The sequence below is a fragment of the Sphaeramia orbicularis genome, chromosome 13 (genome assembly GCF_902148855.1).
Source record: "Sphaeramia orbicularis chromosome 13, fSphaOr1.1, whole genome shotgun sequence".
NCBI lineage: Eukaryota > Metazoa > Chordata > Actinopteri > Kurtiformes > Apogonidae > Sphaeramia > Sphaeramia orbicularis.
In genome coordinates, this window is record NC_043969.1 from 30,355,850 (window position 1) to 30,378,062 (window position 22,213).

At 39.7% G+C, this 22,213-nt stretch overlaps 1 protein-coding gene across 1 annotated transcript; it reads right to left on the minus strand.

Moving 5' to 3' along the window:
* Positions 1-7,152: 7,152 nt before the first annotated feature.
* Positions 7,153-21,320, minus strand: LOC115431123 (extracellular calcium-sensing receptor-like). The gene is made up of 15 exons (XM_030151364.1): positions 21,109-21,320; positions 20,280-20,518; positions 18,825-18,925; positions 18,498-18,710; positions 18,273-18,396; positions 17,991-18,184; positions 9,835-10,014; positions 9,565-9,753; positions 9,212-9,459; positions 8,908-9,133; positions 8,540-8,749; positions 8,327-8,450; positions 8,056-8,249; positions 7,665-7,946; positions 7,153-7,575 (listed from the first exon to the last, which is right to left on the minus strand). Exons 1-15 carry the CDS (start codon positions 21,318-21,320, stop codon positions 7,153-7,155), a joined length of 3,159 nt encoding a protein of 1,052 aa, XP_030007224.1.
* Between the last annotated feature and the right edge of the window lie 893 nt (positions 21,321-22,213).

Consider the following 22,213-nt stretch of genomic DNA (forward strand, 5'->3'; position numbering starts at 1 on the left):
CCAAGTTGTAAAACGGGGTTAACGGCAACAAAAGGAGCCGACAGCTGCTAAACCAGCTTCCCACATAAGACACCCTATACCCGGACAGAGGAAAGGTGGCAAAACTATCGTGGGTACGGGAGCAGCAGGGAACATCAAATGCCGCGTTTCGACTACGTGGAACTAGCTCGACTCGGTATTCCTGGAGAGCGTTTCCATTACAAGGTACTACCGACTTTACAGTACCTGGTCGTCATAGTGATGCAGCGCGTTACTTCCGTGTCGTCTGTTCAGAGAGTTGCTGATAAACTGGCTCGTTGCGTGTTGTCTCGTCTGAATTTTTATGTTGGCCACCTAAGACTGAATCTCCACGACCGACCATGGTGTAGTTTTGGGCTGTTATCATGTAGATTAATGTACCGCTATAGTTACTGTGCACTTCCGCATCTGTTTTTTGTAAAACGGCGGGTCACAGAGAAAACTGTCTGACCAATCAGTGGTCTGCAGTGTGTACACGTCACGTTTTAGTATCTGGTCCCCAGTCCTGGAACCGTGGTGGAGGTGATAACAAAAAAGTAGTACCGGGTACCAGATTCCAGGTCCTTTTTCGTGATGGAAACGCAAAAAAAGGCCGAGCCGATACTATGTAGTGGAAACGGGGCAATAATGATCCAAACTAAATTGGTGAGTGTCTTTGCATCTAAGTTCTCACCTGACGTAGAGGCGGAAACTCTATGCATGTATCTCAAAGACAAACTCGGGCATGACATCACCTGCACAAAGATTACTACAGTAAACAACAGGTAGGCTTCATTCAAAGTACTGGCTGAATGCAGTGAAGCAGATGTCATGTTTAACCCTGAGCTGTGGCCGGAGGGGACTTGTGTAAGGCGCTATTATGAGCCGCGGAAACGTATTGATGGCGCTAATGCTGCTACTTTAACTGGAGCATGAGTGCGCCTGTTGCTGAAGGGAATCCAGACTAATAACCATATGGATATTACAGTTCTATCATACAACTGTCGTGGCCTGCGCTTGAGCCAGAGCGCGGATGATAAAGCTCGCCGGATTGTTGTTGTTCAGCTGTTAGAGCAGTGTGACATCTTGTGCCTACAAGAAACGTTTCTACGCAGGACCTTAAAGGACTAAATTCCATTCATGACAGTTTCCTTGGGGCTGGGGAGTCTACTACCGACTTTAGCCTAGGTGTTCAGAGGGGAAGAATCCCGGGAGGTGTGGCTATTCTGTGGAATAAGAAGCTGGACTCACTGGTAAATGTCATTAGACTTGATTTAGACTGGTGTATTGCCATACGCCTTTCACAGCAAAACAGATAATTTGTGATTTTAAATGTATATGCTCCATATGAATGCATTCAAAATGAAGAGTATTTGGATAAGCTTGGTTTTATTAGCTCTTTTATACAAAATGACAAGTTTACTAGTGTTTATGTTATTGGCGATATGAATGCAGATCTCTTAGACAATAAATCTGCCTTTGCTAAGCGTATGGTTCATTTTTACACAGATAATAACTTAACTCTGTCTAGTAAAGTACTTCTGCCTGCCCAGAGCTACTCATACAGAAGTGAAGCCTGGCACACTACCTCGTGGCTGGACCACTGCATCACTACAGCTGATGCACATGCAGCTCTGGGAGACATGAACATTCTGTATGAAATGTCCAGTACTGATCACATACCTATATCCACGTCTATCAGATTTGATCACATACCTGCTACAGTGCAGCCCGTTAATGTAAGAAATAAACATCTGGACTGGTCTTCTCTCTCTACAGAAGACCTTATATGTTATTGTAATCAAACTGATCTATTATTGAGCAATGTTACATTACCAAGAGAGGCACTTATTTGTAAAGACATTAACTGCACTAACCCTAAACACAGGACAGATATTTCATCCATGTATTGTGACATTATCACTATGCTGATGAAAGCAAGTAAGCCATATTATAAATCTAAAAAGAAAGGTAAAATAAGGCCTGGTTGGAGCACTTGTGTGGCCAAATTCCATGCTGAAACCCGTGATGCAACACACTCCTGGGCTATAGCTGCTAAACCTCGACAAGGGCCAATATATGAACATAAAAAGACTTCAGATGCTAAATAGAAATATGTGTGGCACTATGTGAGTAAAACATGCATTAAAATAGTTGCCCCCCCATTTAATTTGTTGAAGATGTAAGTAAAGCTACTGTTCTTGACTGTTTTGTTAGTGAAATGTGTTGTTAAAGGTATATTTAATTTCACCAGCAGAGGGCGCTTGGAGTCTTGTGCAGCAGTAGCTGACATTAGTACATGATTATACAAAGTGAGTTTAGTCAGTACGTGATGAGCTGTGAACGTGTCACCAAGTCCGCCCCGGTTAATAACTACATTCTGTGTTTTGCAGGTAAGCTGGTGGAATTTAACACACATAAAACAGTAGTCCTGCTTCTTAAGTACCAGGTACCTTTTGAGGATAACAGTCGTTAAGCTAAAGTAGAGTTTTATTAGCGTGTGAACTAATGTGGCGGACGCAGGTTAATGGCGCGGTCCGTACATTAAAAACTAGCATGCTAGGTGTGTCAGATATAAGCTAAAACGGACTAAAATAAGTGTCACAAATGCACAAGAGTTATATGAGACTGTGAAGAAGACATGTAAAATGGTCTTGACTGTTAATAGCTAAGTGATGCTACATGTGTGCACCGATACCCATGCTAATTTAGTTGCTAAGCTAATGTGATAGTTTGTGTCCTTTGCATGTGGTATATTGGTTAAAACTGTATGAAGGAACGGTGTTAGTGGATAAATACCAGATCAAAGTGTACATGATGTGTCATAAATACATTCAAACACGTTGGTTTCAAGTAACAGTTTATAGGGTTAATTAGAGATTAAAAATGATAATTAAAACAGGTAAAAGACTGGTTAACAGCAATAGTAAATGATTTATTAAGTTCATTAAGCATTTGTGTCAGAGTAAAATGCAGAAAGTGAATTTTGTCAATCGGTGAATCTTATGTTTTGTGTAAAAACTGTACTTCACCCTGTTATAAATGTCTGTTCAGAAGTTATGTTTCATATGTATTTGCCGGTACTAATAATGTGTTGTGACGATGGTACATGATTATACAGAGCAAGTTTAGTCAGTACGTGATGAGCTGTGAACGTGTCACCAAGTCCACTCCGGCTAATAGCTACATTCTTTGTTTTGAGCCTTTGCAAACAGAATAAATATGTCGCACGCAGAATGAATTGGCCCATCATTCCCGCATGGGTAACATATGCACTAAGATTTATTTGTAAAAATGAGCAAACAATGAGGGCTGATTCTATGGCCAAAAAACTTCTAAGAAATGACTGTAAAGGTTTTTGGAAAGAGGCTAAAGCTGATAACAACTGTAAACCCTCTCTTCCTCATACAGTAGATGGAGTTACTGGTGCAAATATGATTGTTGATTTCTGGAGACAGCACTATTGCAAACTTCTCAATTGTGTCCCGAGTGAATTTTATTGTGTAGACAATGTTGATTTTGTTGAAACAATCAAAACTCATGAGATATATCAAGCAATCAACAACCTGTCAGATGATAATTCTACTGGAGCAGATCAGATTTCTGTTAACATCTTAAATTTGCCAGTGGGAGGCTGGTTCCTCTTCTGGCCTTGTGTTTTACCGCCTTTGTTGGGTATGGGTTTATCCCTGACCCCATGATGGCTGTTCTCTTAGTACCTGTGGTGAAGGACAAAGCTGGAAAAGTAGGCTGCTCAGACAACTATAGACTTATTGCTCTTGCCAGTATAGTGTCTAAAGTTGTGGAACATATTCTCTTGACGAGGCTTGATAAGTTTATCATTGCGACAGACAATCAGTTTGGCTTCAAAGCAAATCATGGCACTGATATGTGTATCTTTTCATTAAAAGAATTACTGACCAAGTGCAAGAATAGTAATTCCACAGTTTTTATATGCTTTTTAGAGGCCTATAAGGCTTTTGGTTGTGTGAATCACAGAATATTGTTTCAAAAATTGTGTCAAGCAAATGTCCCTAAATATTTGATCAGATGTCTTTCCTACTGGTATGCCCACCAGATTATGCAGGTTAAATGGGACAACTGTGCTCCTTTTCAGATTAGTAACGGTGTGAGACAGGGCAGTTTATTTGCCCCTGCTCTTTTTAATTTTCATATGAATCACCTGTCCAAGCAGTTGAATATGTGCAGAACTGGGTGTATGGTTGGAGGTGCCATAATCAATCATTTAATGTATGCAGATGACCTGGTGGTGTTTAGTCCCAGCTCAGCCGGTCTCCAGCAGCTCTTAAATGTGTGTTCCGTGTACGGGGAACAGCATGATGTGAAGTACAACTCGGCTAAAAGTGTAATTATGATTTGTCGGACCAAGGAGGACAGATCTTTGAAGTTTCCTGACTTTAAGTTCACTGGGAATTTCTTGAACGTATGCAATGCTGTCAAGTACCTGGGTCACATCATTACAGATCAGCTGTCAGATGATGAGGACATGTATCGTCAGTGCCGGATGTTGTATGCACAAGCAAACATACTGTCACAGAAATTCTCGTCTTGTTCTGTCCAGGTGAAACTGACTCAGTTTAGAGCGTACTGCACCCCTCTGTACACAGCACATCTGTGGGTGAACTATAAAAAGGCCACCTTCCACAGACTGACAATGGCATACAATGATGCTCTAAGACTTTTATTGAAAAAGCCCAGATGGACCAGTGCCAGTGAATTGTTTATGTCTAATCATGTAAATTCATTGCATGCTGTGCTAAGAAATCGGATGTTTAAATTTATGTGTAAACTGAATCACTTGGAAAATACTGTAATTTTATTGCTGACAAAACCTGCATCTAGTGCTGTACGTTACACATCTCTGTTCTGGAAACACTGGTATGACTGCCTCTTGAAAGTGTAGAGGTTTTTTAAATTTTTTTTATTGTTTGTATTTATCTGTTTGCTTTTTAACACTTTCAGTGCCATGGGCCGATTAAATCGGCTTTACGAAAACAACCTGTAAAGTGCCACGGGCCGATCAGATCGGCTTTGGAGAACACGCCACATTTGTGTACAAACAAACCATCCACCCCCATTTCTTTCTCACATTTCGATGACGTTCTTTCTGTGTCCCCCTTTTGAGACCAAGCAGACGGGAATTTGAGGTCACGCGACCGAATAATATTTTTATATCTTTTTAATGTTTCTTATTCTCCGGTGTTTCATCAGAGGGAGCCCTCCATGCCGGGGGGCGGCTGTGGACTCCGGGGGCTGTAGCGCCTTCTCTCACTGGGGTCCGCTCCTTTCTGGTGGGTGGGGGTCCCAGTTGGCCCTCTCCCACTAGTTGGGATGCGGGGCTGTGTTGCTGGTGCCTGGTCGCCGGGGTCGGCGGCTGCCTCCTGGTGCGGATGGCTCCCTGAGACAGCGCCTCCTAAATTGATGTTTTACTTTTACTTGTACATTTTTGTTCTGGTCTACCCGTGCTCAGTCAGTCTTCTTAAGTATGTGTGAGCTTGTGGGTTTGCATGTATATGTGGGTTTGCATGTATATGTGTGTGTGTGTGTGCGGGTGAGTGGGTGGGTGTGGGTGGGGGGCGGTACTGATTTTTAAACTGATATGTAAAGCACTTTGTGCTACAGTTTTTAATGTATGAAAAGTGCTATATAAATAAAGATTATTATTATTATTATTATTATAAATTATGCAAATTACGATCAATAATGAATCGGCTGCGTCCGGTGCGTTTTGGATCTAATCAGCAATCGGTCGGATGTTACCGAGCGGTTTCCTGCAGGATTCTTCAAATATTATAAAAACGACACGAAATACTGAAAAACGGCCAAATTCTGTGGCACTTTTAAGGCTTATTAGCCCCTTAACTGTCTGGCACTTAAAGAGTTAATGTGGACCATGAGTCTGTAATAAAGTCTATCTATCTATCTATCTATCTATCTATCTATCTATCTATCTATCTATCTATCTATCTATCTATCTATCTATCTATCTATCAATCAATCAATCTATCAATCAGCAGGGACAAAGGCCACCCAAACAGCACAAAATATCAGCATGCTGAAAGTAATCAGTTTGGCCTCACTGAAGTTGTCAGGCAGTTTCCTGGCAAGAGGAGGCAGGTCCAGGCCAGCAGACCAATGTAGCCCAGAACCAGAGAGAAGCCCACCACAGAGGCCATGGCACACTTCAGAGTGACCTTTGACCCTTGGATACCCAAGTCACGTTGAGGTACTGGAGGGCTCATGGATAATCATAGGATGCAGATGATGATCTAGATCAAATGTTAGTGGGAAAAAAAAGGTTTTGCCATGTTTTTTTGCAGCACCTGGAGGGTTCAAATTCAAACTTTTTGAACTATTAGGGTCCCCAAATACACAAATAATGTACCAAAGACTAATAAAAGTGGGTGTAGGAAAATATGACCCCTATAAGTGGATTGATATAATATTGTGCTCTGGATGTCTCCACTAATTTTATACTCAATACATTCCCAGAGTTACATACACTACGAACAAAAACATAAGGATTTTTTTTTTTTTTTCTCATTTTTTTGGGGGCATTTTTGCCATTTGTAAATAAAACTATATCTGGTCATTAAAAAAATGTGTTCCAATTCAATTTACACTCAAAAAAGTAAAAAAGCACTGTGCAAGAATCCCAACTGAAAACAAATAGCCAAAAAATTGAAAATATCCTTAACTTTTGTTTGAAGCATATATACATATACTTTTTTTGTACTGTTAATGAGTTAATATACTCATTTGTAACATTCTTTTATTATTTTCTTGTCTTACAGACAGTCCTACTGCATTTGTGAGGAAAAATATGCAATTCATTCAAAACAATAATTACTATATTTTAAGATATTTCATTAATTATGCTTTTGATAATTAGGTCATAAGGTCTTTTTTTGCTTCCTTCCTTTCTTTTTTTTTTTTTTGGACATAGATGCACAGTGTGAGGCCAAGCAGCATTTAAGCACAGATTAGCTTTATTTTCAAATGTAACATACACATGCAGGTGCGGATATATCAGGCCAAGGAACTTTTGCAAAAGCTTGGTATCTAAGACAATAGGAACACCATTTTCTTCACAAGAAAAGCATTATAATTAAGATAATATCTAATTAAATGAAATTATCTTGCCATCATATGTTTTTTAGTGTTTTTCTCTGGCCTCAAGAGAATAATGAAACATTTTGGGGCAAATATACAGAACAGTAAACCATAACTAGAGGCCAGGATTGCAAAAACTTCCACAGCAGCAACATATTTCCCAGGAGAGCTAACATAAGCAGGGACAAAGGCCACCCAAACAGCACAAAATATCAGCATGCTGAAAGTGATCAGTTTGGCCTCATTGAAGTTGTCTGGGAGTTTCCTGGCAAGAAAAGCTGAGAAGAGACAGGTGCAGGCCAGCAGACCGATGTAGCCCAGAACCAGAGAGAAAGCCACCACAGAGGCCATGGTACACTCCAGAGTGACCTTTGACCCTTGGATACCCAAATTACGGTGAGGTACTGGAGGACTGAGAGACAACCATATGATGCAGATGATGATCTACAAGAAAAGACAACAGGTTTTTCATATATTATTGCGTGAAGTTACAATACTTTTTTTCACAGTTCCCAAAAGAACATGGTTCTCACCTGTACACTGGTGAACAGGCAGACACTTCCTCTCTGTAGACCTGGACCAAACCACTTCATCAAAGCTGCAGCACCAGGACGAGCTGAGCGGAAAGCTGCCAGAACCACCATGGTCTTCACCAGAAGACAGGAAACACAGAGTACAAAGCTGATCCCAAAGGCTGCCTGCTGGAACCGACAAGACCAGACTGATGGACGACCAATGAACACCAGAGAACACAGGAAGCAGAGCTTCAGTGACAGAAGAAGAAGGAAACTCAGCTCTGAGTTGTTGGCTCGGACCTAAAGGTGAATATGTTTCACAGTCAAATATGACACAACATTCACTTCATTTAACAGGTTATTTTTCTATAAAGTAAAATATATTTTAGAAAAGGCTGCACAGTCTCACCATTGGTGTTTGACGGTAGTATAGAAAAACCACAAACACAGCTGTTGTCACTATGACACCAGACACAGCTGCTGTAGTCAGAGTAATGCCCAACGATTCATTAAAAGAAAGGAAGTCAATCTGACGAGGAACGCAGACAGTTCGGTCAACGTTGGACCAAAATTCAGATGGACAACGTTCACAGTGGGGGGAACCTGAGGAACAGAAGAAGCATGAGAAGGGTTCAGAAAAACACTATTCCTATTCCTATCCTATTGTTCATTTTCCTCACCTGTTATATTACTAATTTCTCCTTCTCCACATGGAATACAGTCAAAGCAGCAAACAGGTTCTCCTTTCCTGGTGGCCTTTCGGGTACCTGGGGGACAGCTCTTACTGCACACTGAGACAGGAACCTGGAAAGTATGCAGAGTTATTGCATTATTGACACACTCTTCTGAATTGACACGATAATCATACAATTAGTCATTTTCAATCTGAATACCTCATTGGATCCTATATTCCACTGAATAGCAGACTCATTTAGGTGGACATCAAACTCATCCACATGACCAATTAACACAAGTCTCAGTTGACCATCAGTGGTTTTCTGCCAGTTGACAAGGTCATACTTTGCAGGAATATCAGCTCCTCGAAAGGAAAACATTTCTCCATGTGGTGTGGAGATATTCACTTTGTTCATGTGTTTCAGAAGCTGCAGGAACAGATTTGCTTTGTTATTCGTTTTATCAGAATCAGAATACTTTATTAATCTAAAGGAGAAATTATTGAAGTATAATTTCAATATTCAACATATGAAAAAGTGGGGTAGAATAACAACTCTTGGAAGGGATTAAAACAGGATGATTTTACCTCTCTGGGTTTGATGTGTTTTGCAGAGGAGCAGGTGGAGCTGTTGTTCGTAGGACTGTCTCTGTTTGGGCAGGAGAGAAGGCTGTGAAGGGCGTGAGCTGCTGCATAAACAGCAAGGTAGATGTTATATGTCACCCTTAACTGAGACATGTCAGTTAAAGGACTCTGGACCTCCTCCAGAGTCTCTGTCCCACTGCAAGGTGGGAGGGAAGATTTTTGAAGGGACCTTTTAGCAGGAGATGAAGTAGAACGATTTGATGAATTGTCAAACAACGATTTGGTTGGAGAAGAGGAATGTGAAGACAGAGGTGTTTTATGGGATTGTTTGAATCTAGGACTACATCCAAACTCTTTTTCCCAATATTCCTTAATCCAAACATCCTCTGGACGGTCATATGGGTTTAACTTCCTGATATAATTTTCAAATCCAGGTATTGTTGAACTTCGAATGGCCACACCAACAACACCACTGAACAACTTGGAGAGGGCAACATTTTGAGGAACATCACTGGTGCTCCAGGCCTCACTGGCTATAAACAGTCTACCAGTTACCTGTAGGAAGAAGAATAACTTACAACTATAAATTGTGAAACATGGAATATGTCTTGTTTCTTGATTAAATCATTAGGTTAGGTGTGTTTTAGTGATTTTACTTACATTTCTCTGAGCCAGCTGAAGAAATAGTTGAAGTGCCCCTGACGATGAGTAAAAAATCAGAATTACCCTTGCAGTTGAAGCTTGAATTGTAACTGCTGCTTTTTTTATATCATCCATACTTGTTTCCCAGCTGATGGTCTTAATAAAATCTAAACAAACTTGTTTTCCCTGAATTTCCCTCTGAAACACCTGAAAGGTTTAGGTCGTAACAATTAATACAAAGTAAATGAAAGGTGAAATTGTTTTAAAGCTAATACTATTCATATATACCTGTAATGCAGAATGACCATAATCATCATTTAATATCACTGCTCCAATCCAAGTCCATTTGAAGTGTAAAACCAGCCGTGCCATGGCTTGAGCTTGGTAAACATCACTTGGGATTGTTCTGAAAAAATTTGGGAACTTTTGCCTGTCACTTAGACAAGGACAGCTTGCCGTGTAACTCATCTAAAAGAAAAAAAAAAGTGCAATTTTTAAGCTTGTAACTGTAAACTACATCTTTAGAATGAAAATGTTTTAACCCCATCAATTACAAGATGTTGCCTGTTCTCACCAGGGGCCATAAAACTGAATTAATATAACTCACAAGTGGCACAGAGAGAGGGCTCAGTATCTTGGACAATATAGTTGCTGTTGCAGAAAAAGTAGGGCCAATGATCAAAGGAACAGACTGACCACCTGATGATACTGTAAAAGTACATTACATTTGGTAAAGTACACATCTTAGTGTTAATTGAATGATATGCATGTATTAAATTACACCTAAATTGCAGTCTTACCAGCTAAAGTCCCAGGTTGTCCATTAACTGCAGGAAAAGGAGTAGAGACAGTTGAGTTGCAGGTGTGTGCATCTCCTGCAACCAATGACAGAGCTGCTTGCAGAACCCAAGGGTATCTCGCACAGGTATCCAGTATACGGTAACCCAGTTTCACTCCTTGTAATAAGGTACTGTTACGATTTATCTCCTCCACTGCAAATGCCATTGCATAAATTGCTTGTAGTGACGCTGTGCTCAAACTGAGCAACAAGACAAAACAATCAAACCAATTTACAGTGAGATATGTTATCAAGATTTAGTCATTGATCATGAAAAGTTGATTTCAGTTAAACCATATAGACATATTATTACAATTACAATAATAGATGTTACCTGGTGCAGCTTTGATAATATGGCTTCTTACTATAGTCCTGTTCTATAAATGAAGGCACATAATAGAGGTTAAAGAGACCTCCGATAATCACATCACCATCCTGAAAGAGGCCCTTGTGTTCATGTGTTTCCCATCGAGAGCACACTGATGCCTGAACCCCCTCCAGTCCTATCTGTCTGCTCAGTACAGTGAGAAGCAGCAGAGGGAAGGATGAGGAGGACCATGGAGCCAAAAGCCAGATAAACCAACACATGGATGAAGCTGATCTGAACATTTAACATGAAAATAACCCTTATTTTAACATCACAATAAGTAACAAATATAAGTGTGCTAAATTCACTGTGCATTAAAACCTGACAATAGACCTACCTTACTGAACCTGGCAATGGAATGAAATATGTATGGAAATAATGGTTAGATACGTAACATACAGCATGAAACAGTTCATTAAACACATAATTCAAACTCATTTTGTGTCCAAAGTAGATTAATTCTGAACTACCTGCAGAGAAAAAAAACCCATCAGAAACAGAATCATGTATAACTTTTTGGCATTGCACCTATCACAGAGTAAACATTTCTTTATGTAAATCTGACAAACAGATCCCAACATACAGTACATACACAATCAGCTCAAGTGAGGTAGTGGTGTGTGTTTTTTATAACAGTTGTGAAATGAAAGAAAAGCAGATGACACAAGCACATGAGGTAATTTCAGTCTCTAGAGTGATAACAGAGGGTAGGGTACAGTGCCGTGTGTGTTATTGCAAGGCCGTTGTTGTAGGACTTTGACAGTTCCTCACACTCAGAATGATCTTCCAAGGGCTTTGTAAGGGATTAAACGCTGTCAGTTTAGGATTAGAATTACATTAAATACTGTCTGGACAAAAAAAAAGTCTTCATCTTTCCTTAACTAGACAAATAGTTAAGATCCTTCCATTGGATAATTTTCACTGTGACTAATATGTTTCAGCTGTAACAACATCTTTAACTCTTTCCCCGCCAGAGTGTTTCACAGTGAGTTACTAGCCAGCGCCAGCCTTTTTGGTCATTTTCACTAAACTTTGAAGGCCTACTGAAAATGTTGTGTTAGGAGTATGGGGACACTGAATACATCAAAAGAAAGAACAAAGCTTCAACTTTTAAACACAAAAAAATATTTTCTTATATCTTTATTCATTCATGAGATATAAACATTTGAATATCGATCATTTTCAAGAAAAAATGACATTTTGCACAAAAAACTGAGAAAACGTTTTTTTTCAAAGATAGTATTTCTCAATACAAAACTGATTTTCTTTTTACATTTTTTACTGTTTTTCATTTACAGTCAGTTACACTGTATTCAAAACCTTAAAATAAAATAATAATAACAACAATAATACAAATAATCTGTTCAAAAATGTCCCAACATTCCCCAAACTGTTAGGGGAAACCAAAAATTTTACACCAAACTTTATAAAAAAACATCTCCAAACGCACTAGATTTCTTACAAATATTTGCATATTTACATACATGCAGGCAGAATTTCATACATACCATATATAAATTCATATAATTTCTAATAAACACTTCCATATTGCAATTTTTCCCAAAAAATAATGCAGAACCAAACACTTTTTTTTTTTTTTTTTTTTTTTTTTTTTTTTTTGAGGTAATGTCAGTGTGACTGATTTGTGATTGGTTATGATTTTGACCGTGTGTTTTGTTCAGGCATTATAATGTGCCTTTGAATAGTACACTGTGTAACATTCCCCAAAATGTAAAGGGACACCACAGCCTTTGCAATAATATGATGTCTCCCTGCGCAAACCCTTTTGTACACAAACCTTGCATCGTCTGGTTGGGTGCTGTTTGTTGGGTGTTGGCAGGATGGAAACGAGTGGATGGGCTGCAAAACCAACATCCAGTCTCTCCCTGGGGTCAGTTTTGTAAGGTGCTCTAGGGGTCATCTGAGCTGAAGGGTCATCTCTAACTGTGTGAGGGTCATTTTCTTGACCACCAGCCTGTCTCATTGTTTTTTGGCTGGTCCATGACTTTACAACACTTTGAATGAATGCCATTAGTGTTGCATTTGCTGTTTGGGTTTTTTGCTTTGTAGATGATGAAAGCATTGAACAAGCTTATTTCAAACAAATATGCCACATTCTTTTGACCACTTGTGAGACTTCCTTACAAAGGGGTAGTATGCAATGTTTTGGTCTAATTTATCCACCCCATTCATTGCATTGTTGTATTCAACAATACAAGTTGGCTTTTGTTTGGTGACTTTCTCATGGTGGCCCTTTTGCCATACCTGGATGTTCCATGTTGTTCTGGTGCATTGTTGTCACCATTTTGACCACTTGTTTGTCTCGCCAAGCTAAGACCATGACGTTTTTTCTGTGACGCACAACAGGTGTTCCCTCCCTCCTAAGGTTGGCATTTCCAACATCTCGAATAACAGGTGGTTCACCTCTGTTCTTTCTGAGTGTGCCACAGACATGGGTTTTTAGGTCAAGAAGGCGCTCACACAGGCCAACAGAGTTGTAATAGTTATCCATAAACAATCTGTAGCCATGACCTGCTAAGCGGTCAAGAAGAGAGGTGACTGTTTCTCCTAGTGGGGCACTCTCTCCACAGTAGGGTTTTACATTAAAGCAGTACCCTGTTTCCGAATCACAAAGAATGTAGGACTTGATGCCGTATTTTATGGGTTTTTGGGGATTGTACACCTTGAAAGCCAGTCGTCCACGCCACAGAAGCACTCCCTCATCTATACAGATGTTGGTGTTGGGTTGATACATTTCCCTAAATTTACACACAAGGTAATCTAAAACAGGGCGGACTTTGTACAGCTTGTCATTACTGTTCACTGGCCTTGTTTCATTGTCACTGAAATGAAGAAATCTCCAAATAATTTCAAATCTGTTTTGAGACATGAACTTGCAGAAATAGGAAGTAGCTAAAATTTCATCTGCTGACCAATACATTTCTAATTCAGGCTTCCGAATGATACCAGTGAGGAAAAAGAGCCCCATGAATGTTTTCATTTCTGATACTGTTACTGGTTTCCATGCATGAATACGAGCACGTGGTGAGGTAAGGGTCTCTGCTTGAATACACTGGTTTGCATACAGGTTAGTCTGATTTACAATGTTCTGTACAAGTTCATCAGAAATATACAATTCGGTAAAATCAGCTGGCAGTTCAGAATCAAGAGCTGCAGCTGCATTGATAGGCCCAGGGCTCTGAGTGAAAGGGATATTTATTGGCTGCCAGTCCTTCTCAAGCCATTCATTACCAGGTCCAGGAACAGCACCTAGTTGGTGGTCAGGGGCCCTCACCTGATCACTGGCTGCCCCATGCCTTCCTGTTCGAATACATCCTCTTCCTCTTTGCTGTGTTTGATCTGTAAATAATTATATGGACATCTATTTATTTATTTGTTTATCTATTTATTTGTTTATTTATTTATTCATTCATTAATATATTTATTATATATTTACTATCTATCTATCTATTGATTCATTCATTTATTCATTCTTTTATCAAAAGTCAAATAAAACAATATCATACTTCTTGCACCTCTGGAATTTGGGAGCCGAGGACGAGATCTGTGGCTTGTGTCCTTCCACTCCGGGTCCAAAGTCTCATTATCAGAGCTCCCACTGTCTTCAAGATGACGATGAGATATCCTTTGTCTTCTCCTGGCAGGCCCGCGAAAAGTGTATCTCTTTTCTTCCTCCCGTCTGTGGCTGTTATCGTCTTTCTCTTTTTCCCCGTTGGCTCCGCTGTCTCCTTGATTCCTGTATACCCCGCTATTCCCCTCTTTTTCCACATTGTCTCCGTTGTCTCCTTGATTCCCGTATACCCCGCTGCGTCTGTCTATTTCCCTGAGGCCACTGCTGTCACCCTCACCTCCGGGTCCATCACCTCCGGCATCTCCCTCAATCTTCCTCTTCATCATCGTTGTCACTACTACATTCTTCCGATGATACATCATATATTGAACTATCAGAGTCTTTGTCCAGAAGTAATTTTAAGGCTTCTGACACAGTGTACATTTTCCGCAGAGCCAGCGTTTTCGCTCTAAGTGTAATGTCGCTGTGTACACTGTTGCTATGGGATACAGGTGCTTATGTCAAAAAAAACTTTAGCGCCCCTCCCTCACTTTCCAGAAGAGTTGCTTCTTTGTTTATGGACCCAGAAGTATGAAATTAACTCACAACATCCGCAAGGTTCTCATTCACAGTATAACAGTGAAAACCCAGATTGACGGAAAATCTCGTCATTGGTGGGGAAGCGTTGGGAAGCAATTGACGGAATATCTTGTTAATGGCGGGGAAAGAGTTAACTGTAACTGATGAAGTGCTCATTTCTTAAACAACGGTCAGTTTGATAGAGAACTTAAAGATCAGACTGCGTTTCAATGGAAAATGGTCTGATGAGTCCAGATTCACCCTGTTCTACAGGGGTTGGACAAAATAATGGAAACACCTTAAAAAATCAACAAAATATAATTTAATGTGGTGTAGGTCCGCCTTTTGCGGCAATTACAGCCTCAATTCTCAGAGGTATTGATTCATACAACTTGTGAATTGTTTCCAAAGGAATTTTAAGCCATTCTTCAGTTAGAATACCCTCCAACTCTTTTAGAGACGATGGCGGTGGAAATCAATGTCTTACTTGAATCTCTAAAACTGACCATAAATGCTCAATAATGTTGAGGTCTGGGGACTGTGCCGGCCATACGAGATGCTCAACTTCATTAGAATGTTCCTCATGCCATTCTTTAACAATTCTAGCTGTATGGATTGGGGCATTATCATCTTGAGGTGAAGGTGTTTCCATTATTTTGTCCAACCCCTGTAGAGTGATGAGTGCATCAGGGTAAGGAGAGAGGAGGATGAAGTGATTACCCATCATGCTTAGTGCCTACAAACTTATAGGGGCAGTGTTATGATCTGGGGTTGATTCAGTTGGTCAGATCTAGGTTCAGGAACATTATGTGTCCATAAAATGACATCAGCTGACTACCAAATGTGTGTCCAAACAAATGAGATCAGCTGACTGAACCTGAATACACTGAATTACCAGGTGTGAATATCAGTACAGTTTTTCTTACCTGACAACAAAAGAGTAGGTTTGATTCTGACATTGGTGGGGACACAAAAGTGCTCCAAGGCAGCACTCCTGAAAGTTGATGTTTTTTTGCATTTGCAATCATAATTTCACGTCATGTGGAGCTGATCAAACAAGCAAACAATCATAGTTGGTTCTAGACATTTCGGCACCCTAGGCGATATATGAATTTGGTCCCTCTCCCCTTTAAAAACATACACATGCACACAAACACACACACACACATACATTGGGGGGAGGGGGCACGGAGAGGAGATACATGTTTTGTTTTTTTTCCTCTTATTTCTTTATTTTTAAGACAGTTAATGAGAACTGATCATGTTATCAGTTATCAGCCTATGCCACGAACTAGCCCTGCACCCACGGACAGGCATAGGCAGGCACGCACGCAAACAGACACATGTACAAATGTAAATGTAAATGACACCTCTGATATTTAAATCCATCTAGCTGACGTGACCCAGGCAGAACAAATGCATACATGTTGACAACTTACGCTAAGCGGCTGGAGATACGAACTGCTTCCTGTCCGGTCCAACTTTATTTTTTCCTGTTGGTCCAACTAGCGGGTAACCGTAACGTTTACAAGTAGGTGGAGTAACAGCGAAGACAGCCAATCACATGTACGATAGCAAAACCGCAGAGCCAATCAGAGAGTGATAATTAGGTTAGAGGCGGGACTTCTAGCAGAGACCAACTATTAACCCTTTGTATGCCATAATCATTGACTAAACACTACGGGCAGCGGTTGGATTGGTAGGGACAACACAGTAGTGGCTGGATATTGGCAGGGACGTGTCCCTAGCATCCCTCTGCAATTCTACGCCCCTGCCTGACAAATTAAATGTACTCCTAGATCACAGTGCCGGGATTCATCGGGTTTATATTGTGAAAGAGTGGTTCATGGGGTCCACACCCTAACCCCACTGAAAATCTTTGGAATGTGCTGATGAAGACTTGACAGTAATCCAGCTCTCCCATCATCAGTAGAAGATCTTGCAGCAAAATCAATGCAACCCTGGATCAAAATAAATATGAGACCTATATTGTGATGTTACATAAGGGTTGTATTGCTTATTCAAAATCTTTACACAATACACAAAAGGTTATTTGCCAAAGCAGGTTTGCAATTTTATTTCATATATGGAATGGTGAAATACACAGTGTATGCACATAAACAGTATGACAAAAAATTCCATGTCCAAATAAAGAAAGACCTATTTCGCCATCAGGTGTTTCTTAGTATTTTTGTCAGGTCTGAATAGAATAATGAAACATTTAGGAGCAAAGATACAGAACAGTAAACCATAACTAGAGGCCAGGATTGCAAAAATCTCAACAGCAACCACATATTTCCCAGGAGAGCTAACATAAGCAGGGACAAAGGCCACCCAAACAGCACAAAATATCAGCATGCTGAAAGTGATCAGTCTGGCCTCATTGAAGTTGTCAGGGAGTTTCCTGGCGAGAAAAGCCAAGAGGAGGCAGGTGCAGGCCAGCAGACCGATGTAGCCCAGAACCAGAGAGAAGCCCACCACACAGGCAATGGCACATTTCAAAGTGACCTTTGACCCTTGGATACCCAAGTCACGGTGAGGTACTGGTGGACTGATGGATAACCATATGATGCAGATGATTATCTAGAAAAAAATTAAAACACATTTCCATTGTACATTTCAAATGAAATAACATAAAGTGCACAAAATTTAACAGCATAAATTATTTTGATCATTCCCTCAAAAAAGCCACTACACTCACCTATACACTAGTGAACAAGCAGACACTTCCTCTCTGTAGACCTGGACCAAACCACTTCATCAAAGCTGCAGCACCAGGACGAGCCGAGCGGAAAGCTGCCAGAACCACCATGGTCTTCACCAGAAGACAGGAAACACAAAGTACAAAGCTGATCCCAAAGGCTGCCTGCTGGAACCGACAAGACCAGACTGATGGACAACCAATGAACACCAGAGAACACAGGAAGCAGAGCTTCAGCGACAGAAGAAGAAGGAAACTCAGCTCTGAGTTGTTGGCTCGGACCTGAAGGTGAATAAGATTAATAGGTGAGCCATTTATGCAGTTTCTCATAATTTATTTATAAAAAAACAAGTGAAATGCTTTTTGAAATTTTGAAACAGAGTCTCACCATAGGTGTTTGACGGTAGTACAGAAAAACCACAAACACAGCTGTTGTCACTATGACACCAGACACAGCTACTGTAGTCAGAGTAATGCCCAGTGTTTCATTAAAGGAAAGAAAGTCTGTTTCGTGACGTATACAGACAGTTTGCTCAGTATTGGACCAAAACTCAGAGGGACAACGTTGACAGTGAAGGGAACCTGAGAAAATAAAAGAAATTTGACAAGGGTGATGAACACAACAAAATTATATTTTCAGTTGCAAACATTTCCTTTTTAGTTTCCTCACCCGTTATATTACTAATTTCTCCTTCTCCACATGGAATACAGTCAAAGCAGCAAACAGGTTCTCCTTTCCTGTTGGCCTTTCGGGTACCTGGGGGACAGCTCTGACTGCACACTGAGACAGGAACCTGGATATCATAATAAATCATCTTCTTAATGATGGAATCTGGTGAACTGACAAGTCAAGAGCAAGCAATGTAATTACAGTATTAGAGAGAAATCTGAATACCTCATTGTTGGATCCTGTGTTCCACTGAATAACTGTTTCATTAAGTTGGAGATCAAACTCATCCACATAACCAATCACTACAAGTTTAAGTGAACCTTCAGGGGTTTTCTGCCAGTTGACAAGGTCATACTTTGGTGGAATATCAGCCCCTTGGAAATAAAACCTCTCTCCATGTGGTGGGGAGATATTCACTTTATTAAAGTGCTGTAAAAGCTAAATGGACAATTTGTCATTAGTAATTTATTTAATTTAATAAATTGTAGGACTTCATCAAGTAAAGGTGTGGGGGGAAAAAATTCTAAAAGAGACAAAGATATTTAATCCTACCTCTCTGGGTGTGATGTGTTTTGCAGAGGAGCAGGTGGAGCTGTTGTTTGTAGGACTGTCTCTGTTTGAGCAGGAGAGAAGGCTGTGAAGGGCGTGAGCTGCTGCATAAACAGCAAGGTAGATATTATATGTTTCTCTCAGCTGAGATGTGTCAGTAAAGACATTCTGTACATCCTCCAGAGTCTCTGTCCCAGTGCAGGGTGGCAGAGAAGACTTTGGAAGGGACCTTTTAGCAGGACAGAAATTTAATAGTTGGTCATTTTTTAGTGAAGAGGAATATGATGAGAGAGGTGGTTTATGGGATTGTGTAGCTTCAGGACTACATCCAAACTCTCTTTCCCATAATTCTCTTATTAACTCATTGTCTGGATGATCATATGGGTTTAAACGTCTGAGATAATTTCCAAGTCCAGGTATTGTTGAACTGCGAATGGCCACGCCAACAACACCATTTGAAATCTTAGAGATGGCAACATTTTGGAGAAGTGCATCACTGGTGCTCCAGGCCTCACTGGCCAGAAACTGTCTGTCAGTCACCTGTAATGAGAAGAACAATTTACAACTATTTTTGTTTGGTAAAAGCATATAAACTATTTAGTTTTGCCAAATGAACTCTGTAGTTCATAAGTCTTAATGTATCATTTACTTACATTTCTTTTGGCAAATTCAAGAAATAGCTGTGTTACGATTCTGGACCAACCAAAAATAAAAATAACTCTTGCTGTTGACATTTGGACTTTTTCTGCTACTTGTTTCACATCATTCATAACAGTTTCCCAGCTGACAGTCTGAATAAATTCTAAACACACCCCTTTTCCCTGAATCTGCTGAAACACCTGAAAAAAGATTTCAAAACAATCAGTACAAAATTTCACATGATCAACATTATTTAAATGTAAAAGTACATAAATATACACCTGCAATGCAGAGTAGCCATAATCATCATCTGTTACCACTGCTCCAATCCAAGTCCATCTGAAGTGTAAGACCAGTTGTGCAATGGCTCTAGCTTGGTAAACATCACTAGGGATTGTTCTGAAGAAACTTGGAAACTTATGCCTGTCACTCAGACAAGGGCAAGTCGCTATGTAGCTAATCTAAAGAAAAAGACAAAGTATTTGGACACTTGTTAGGATATAATAACACTTTTTAATACTGACAGTTTTTTAATCATATCAACTGTTTACTCTTTGTCATTTAAAACAGGCCCATCCATCAATTGTACCAAAGCTAATAAAACTCACCAGTGTAACAGAGAGAGGTGCCAACAATCCAGACAATACTTTTGCTGTTGTAGATGAGGCAGCACCAATGAGCAAAGGAACAGACTTAGCACCTATTGATTGGATTGAATGAACAGTTATAGGAGCTGAGTGATACATGTTTTTGTTACATATAACATATTACATTTACATATTATCTATGTGTTAAATTGCATGTTAATGAACATCATACCAGCTGTATCCCCAGTTTGCCCATTGGTTACAGACTGAGGAGTAGAAACAGTTAAGTTGCAGCTGTGTTCGTCTCCTCCAATAAGTGACAGAGCTGACTGCAGAGCCCAAGGGTATCGGCCACAGCTGTCCAGTATACGGTAACCCAGCTTCACTCCTTGTAGCAGCGAGCTGTTACGATTTATCTCCTCCACCGCAAATGCCACAGAATACATGAACTGTAATTCTAAGAAGCCAAAACTGACATCAGAATAAGAAAGTATTAGGGAATCAAACAAAGCACATAATCAAATATTAATAGGTTAAAACATGTATGAGTATCTAAAAATGTATTCCGTACATTCTATCTACTGATGTAAAATGTGTAAGAAGGTCTTAACCACTAATCCAACATAAATTATTCAGGTAAAATGCAGTTCCTCATCTTTTCAGCGACATCAGATATGATTATGTCCACAACAGTGATTCATCGACAAAACCAATGTTAGGTGGTTGTTTTTACATTCAGTGAATGATATAGTTTGCTGAAAAAGTCACTCTTGATTGTTTGACACAATAATCTCATACACAGCTACATATTCAATTCATTAAATATAGGAAAATAGCATATTTTAATTTAAAAATGCCAAATGCAGAGGACAGTATAATAATAAATGATAACACATTATTTCAGAACAGTTAGATGTGCAGGAAAATTAATTTGGAAGTCTCAACAAATTAATTCATGTTTTTAAGGGTTAAAACCACAAGTAATATGACACATTTCTAGATTGTATCAAATGCTTTCTCTGCTACAAAAACACGTGAGCAAAACAGTGATTTAGTTTTACCCAGAGCAGCTCTGATAATGTGGCTTCTTGGTGAAGTCCTGCTCTGCAAACGAAGGTTTGTAATAAAGGTTAAAGAGACCTCCGATGATCGCATCACCATCCTGAAAGAGGCCCTTTTTGGTGTGCGTTTCCCATCGAGAGCACACTGTCGCCTGAACCCCCTCCAGTCCTATCTGTCTGCTCAGTACAGTGGGAAGGATGAGGAGGACCATCGGGTCAAGAGCCAGAGAAACCAAGGCATGGATGAAGCTGATTTGGACATTAAACATAAAACTACCTGTTACTCTGAGGTCAAATTTTACTAAACATTAAATTAATTAATTCAGTGAAAAAGAAAGAAAGAAACTGTTGACATGAGACCTACCTTATCAAAAATCTGACAATGAAGTTCATAAAGATGAATAAATGCTTAATATTATAAAGAATAATTACCAATTCACTCACGACAAATTCTTAAAAAATAAATAAATAAATAACATGTAAAAATCTACAGTTCGAAGCTCATTTTACAAGGTCAAATGTAATGTCTTGACTCTAACATACTCTCTATACTCTGAAATGTCACTATCGTTTTATATGGAAGAGAGAAAAAACAGATGACATATGCATATTATTCAGTCTTCCTCTCTAGAGTCATAGTGTACTGCACGCACTTGTTGGTAGTAACTAGTTGTGTGTATGCACTGGTTGTGGTGGTGATGGTGGTGCATGATTATTTGTTTTTTGTTTTTTTTTTTGTTTGTTTTTTTTTTTCATTTTTAGATTCCCAAAATCACAAATGCACTCACATAGTGACACTAACCCCACCTTGGGGACAAAAATGCTGGACTCCATACAATCAAGTGTAAATTATGAATGTATTATTTTACTGAATATATACCATATAAAATGTAATGTGTGTGCCTTTTGGCAGATTTTTAGACAAAACAAGTCAGCAAAGCCATTGGGATGAGTTGGAGTGCAACACTATCAATAGCAGGTTCTTTTACAACATGAAGTGAGTTACATCTATACCTTTTGTCTCGTTTTAATCAGTGTGCAGTGCTGTATGAAAACTGAATGTACCAGGCCTGGCAGAAACCAGTCAAGAACACCAACTTGGAGG

What these genes read in the sequence shown, in the direction of transcription:
- LOC115431123 (XM_030151364.1), bottom strand. Translation starts at nt 21,320, where the DNA reads ATGGTCCTCCTCATCCTTCCCACTGTACTGAGCAGACAGATAGGACTG. An exon ending in AGAAATTAGTAATATAACGG is followed by an intron (nt 18,185 to 18,272) that starts GTGAGGAAACTA and finishes TTATTTTCTCAG; the next exon opens with GTTCCCTTCACTGTCAACGT. An exon ending in ACTACCGTCAAACACCAATG is followed by an intron (nt 7,947 to 8,055) that starts GTGAGACTGTGC and finishes ATTCACCTTTAG; the next exon opens with GTCCGAGCCAACAACTCAGA.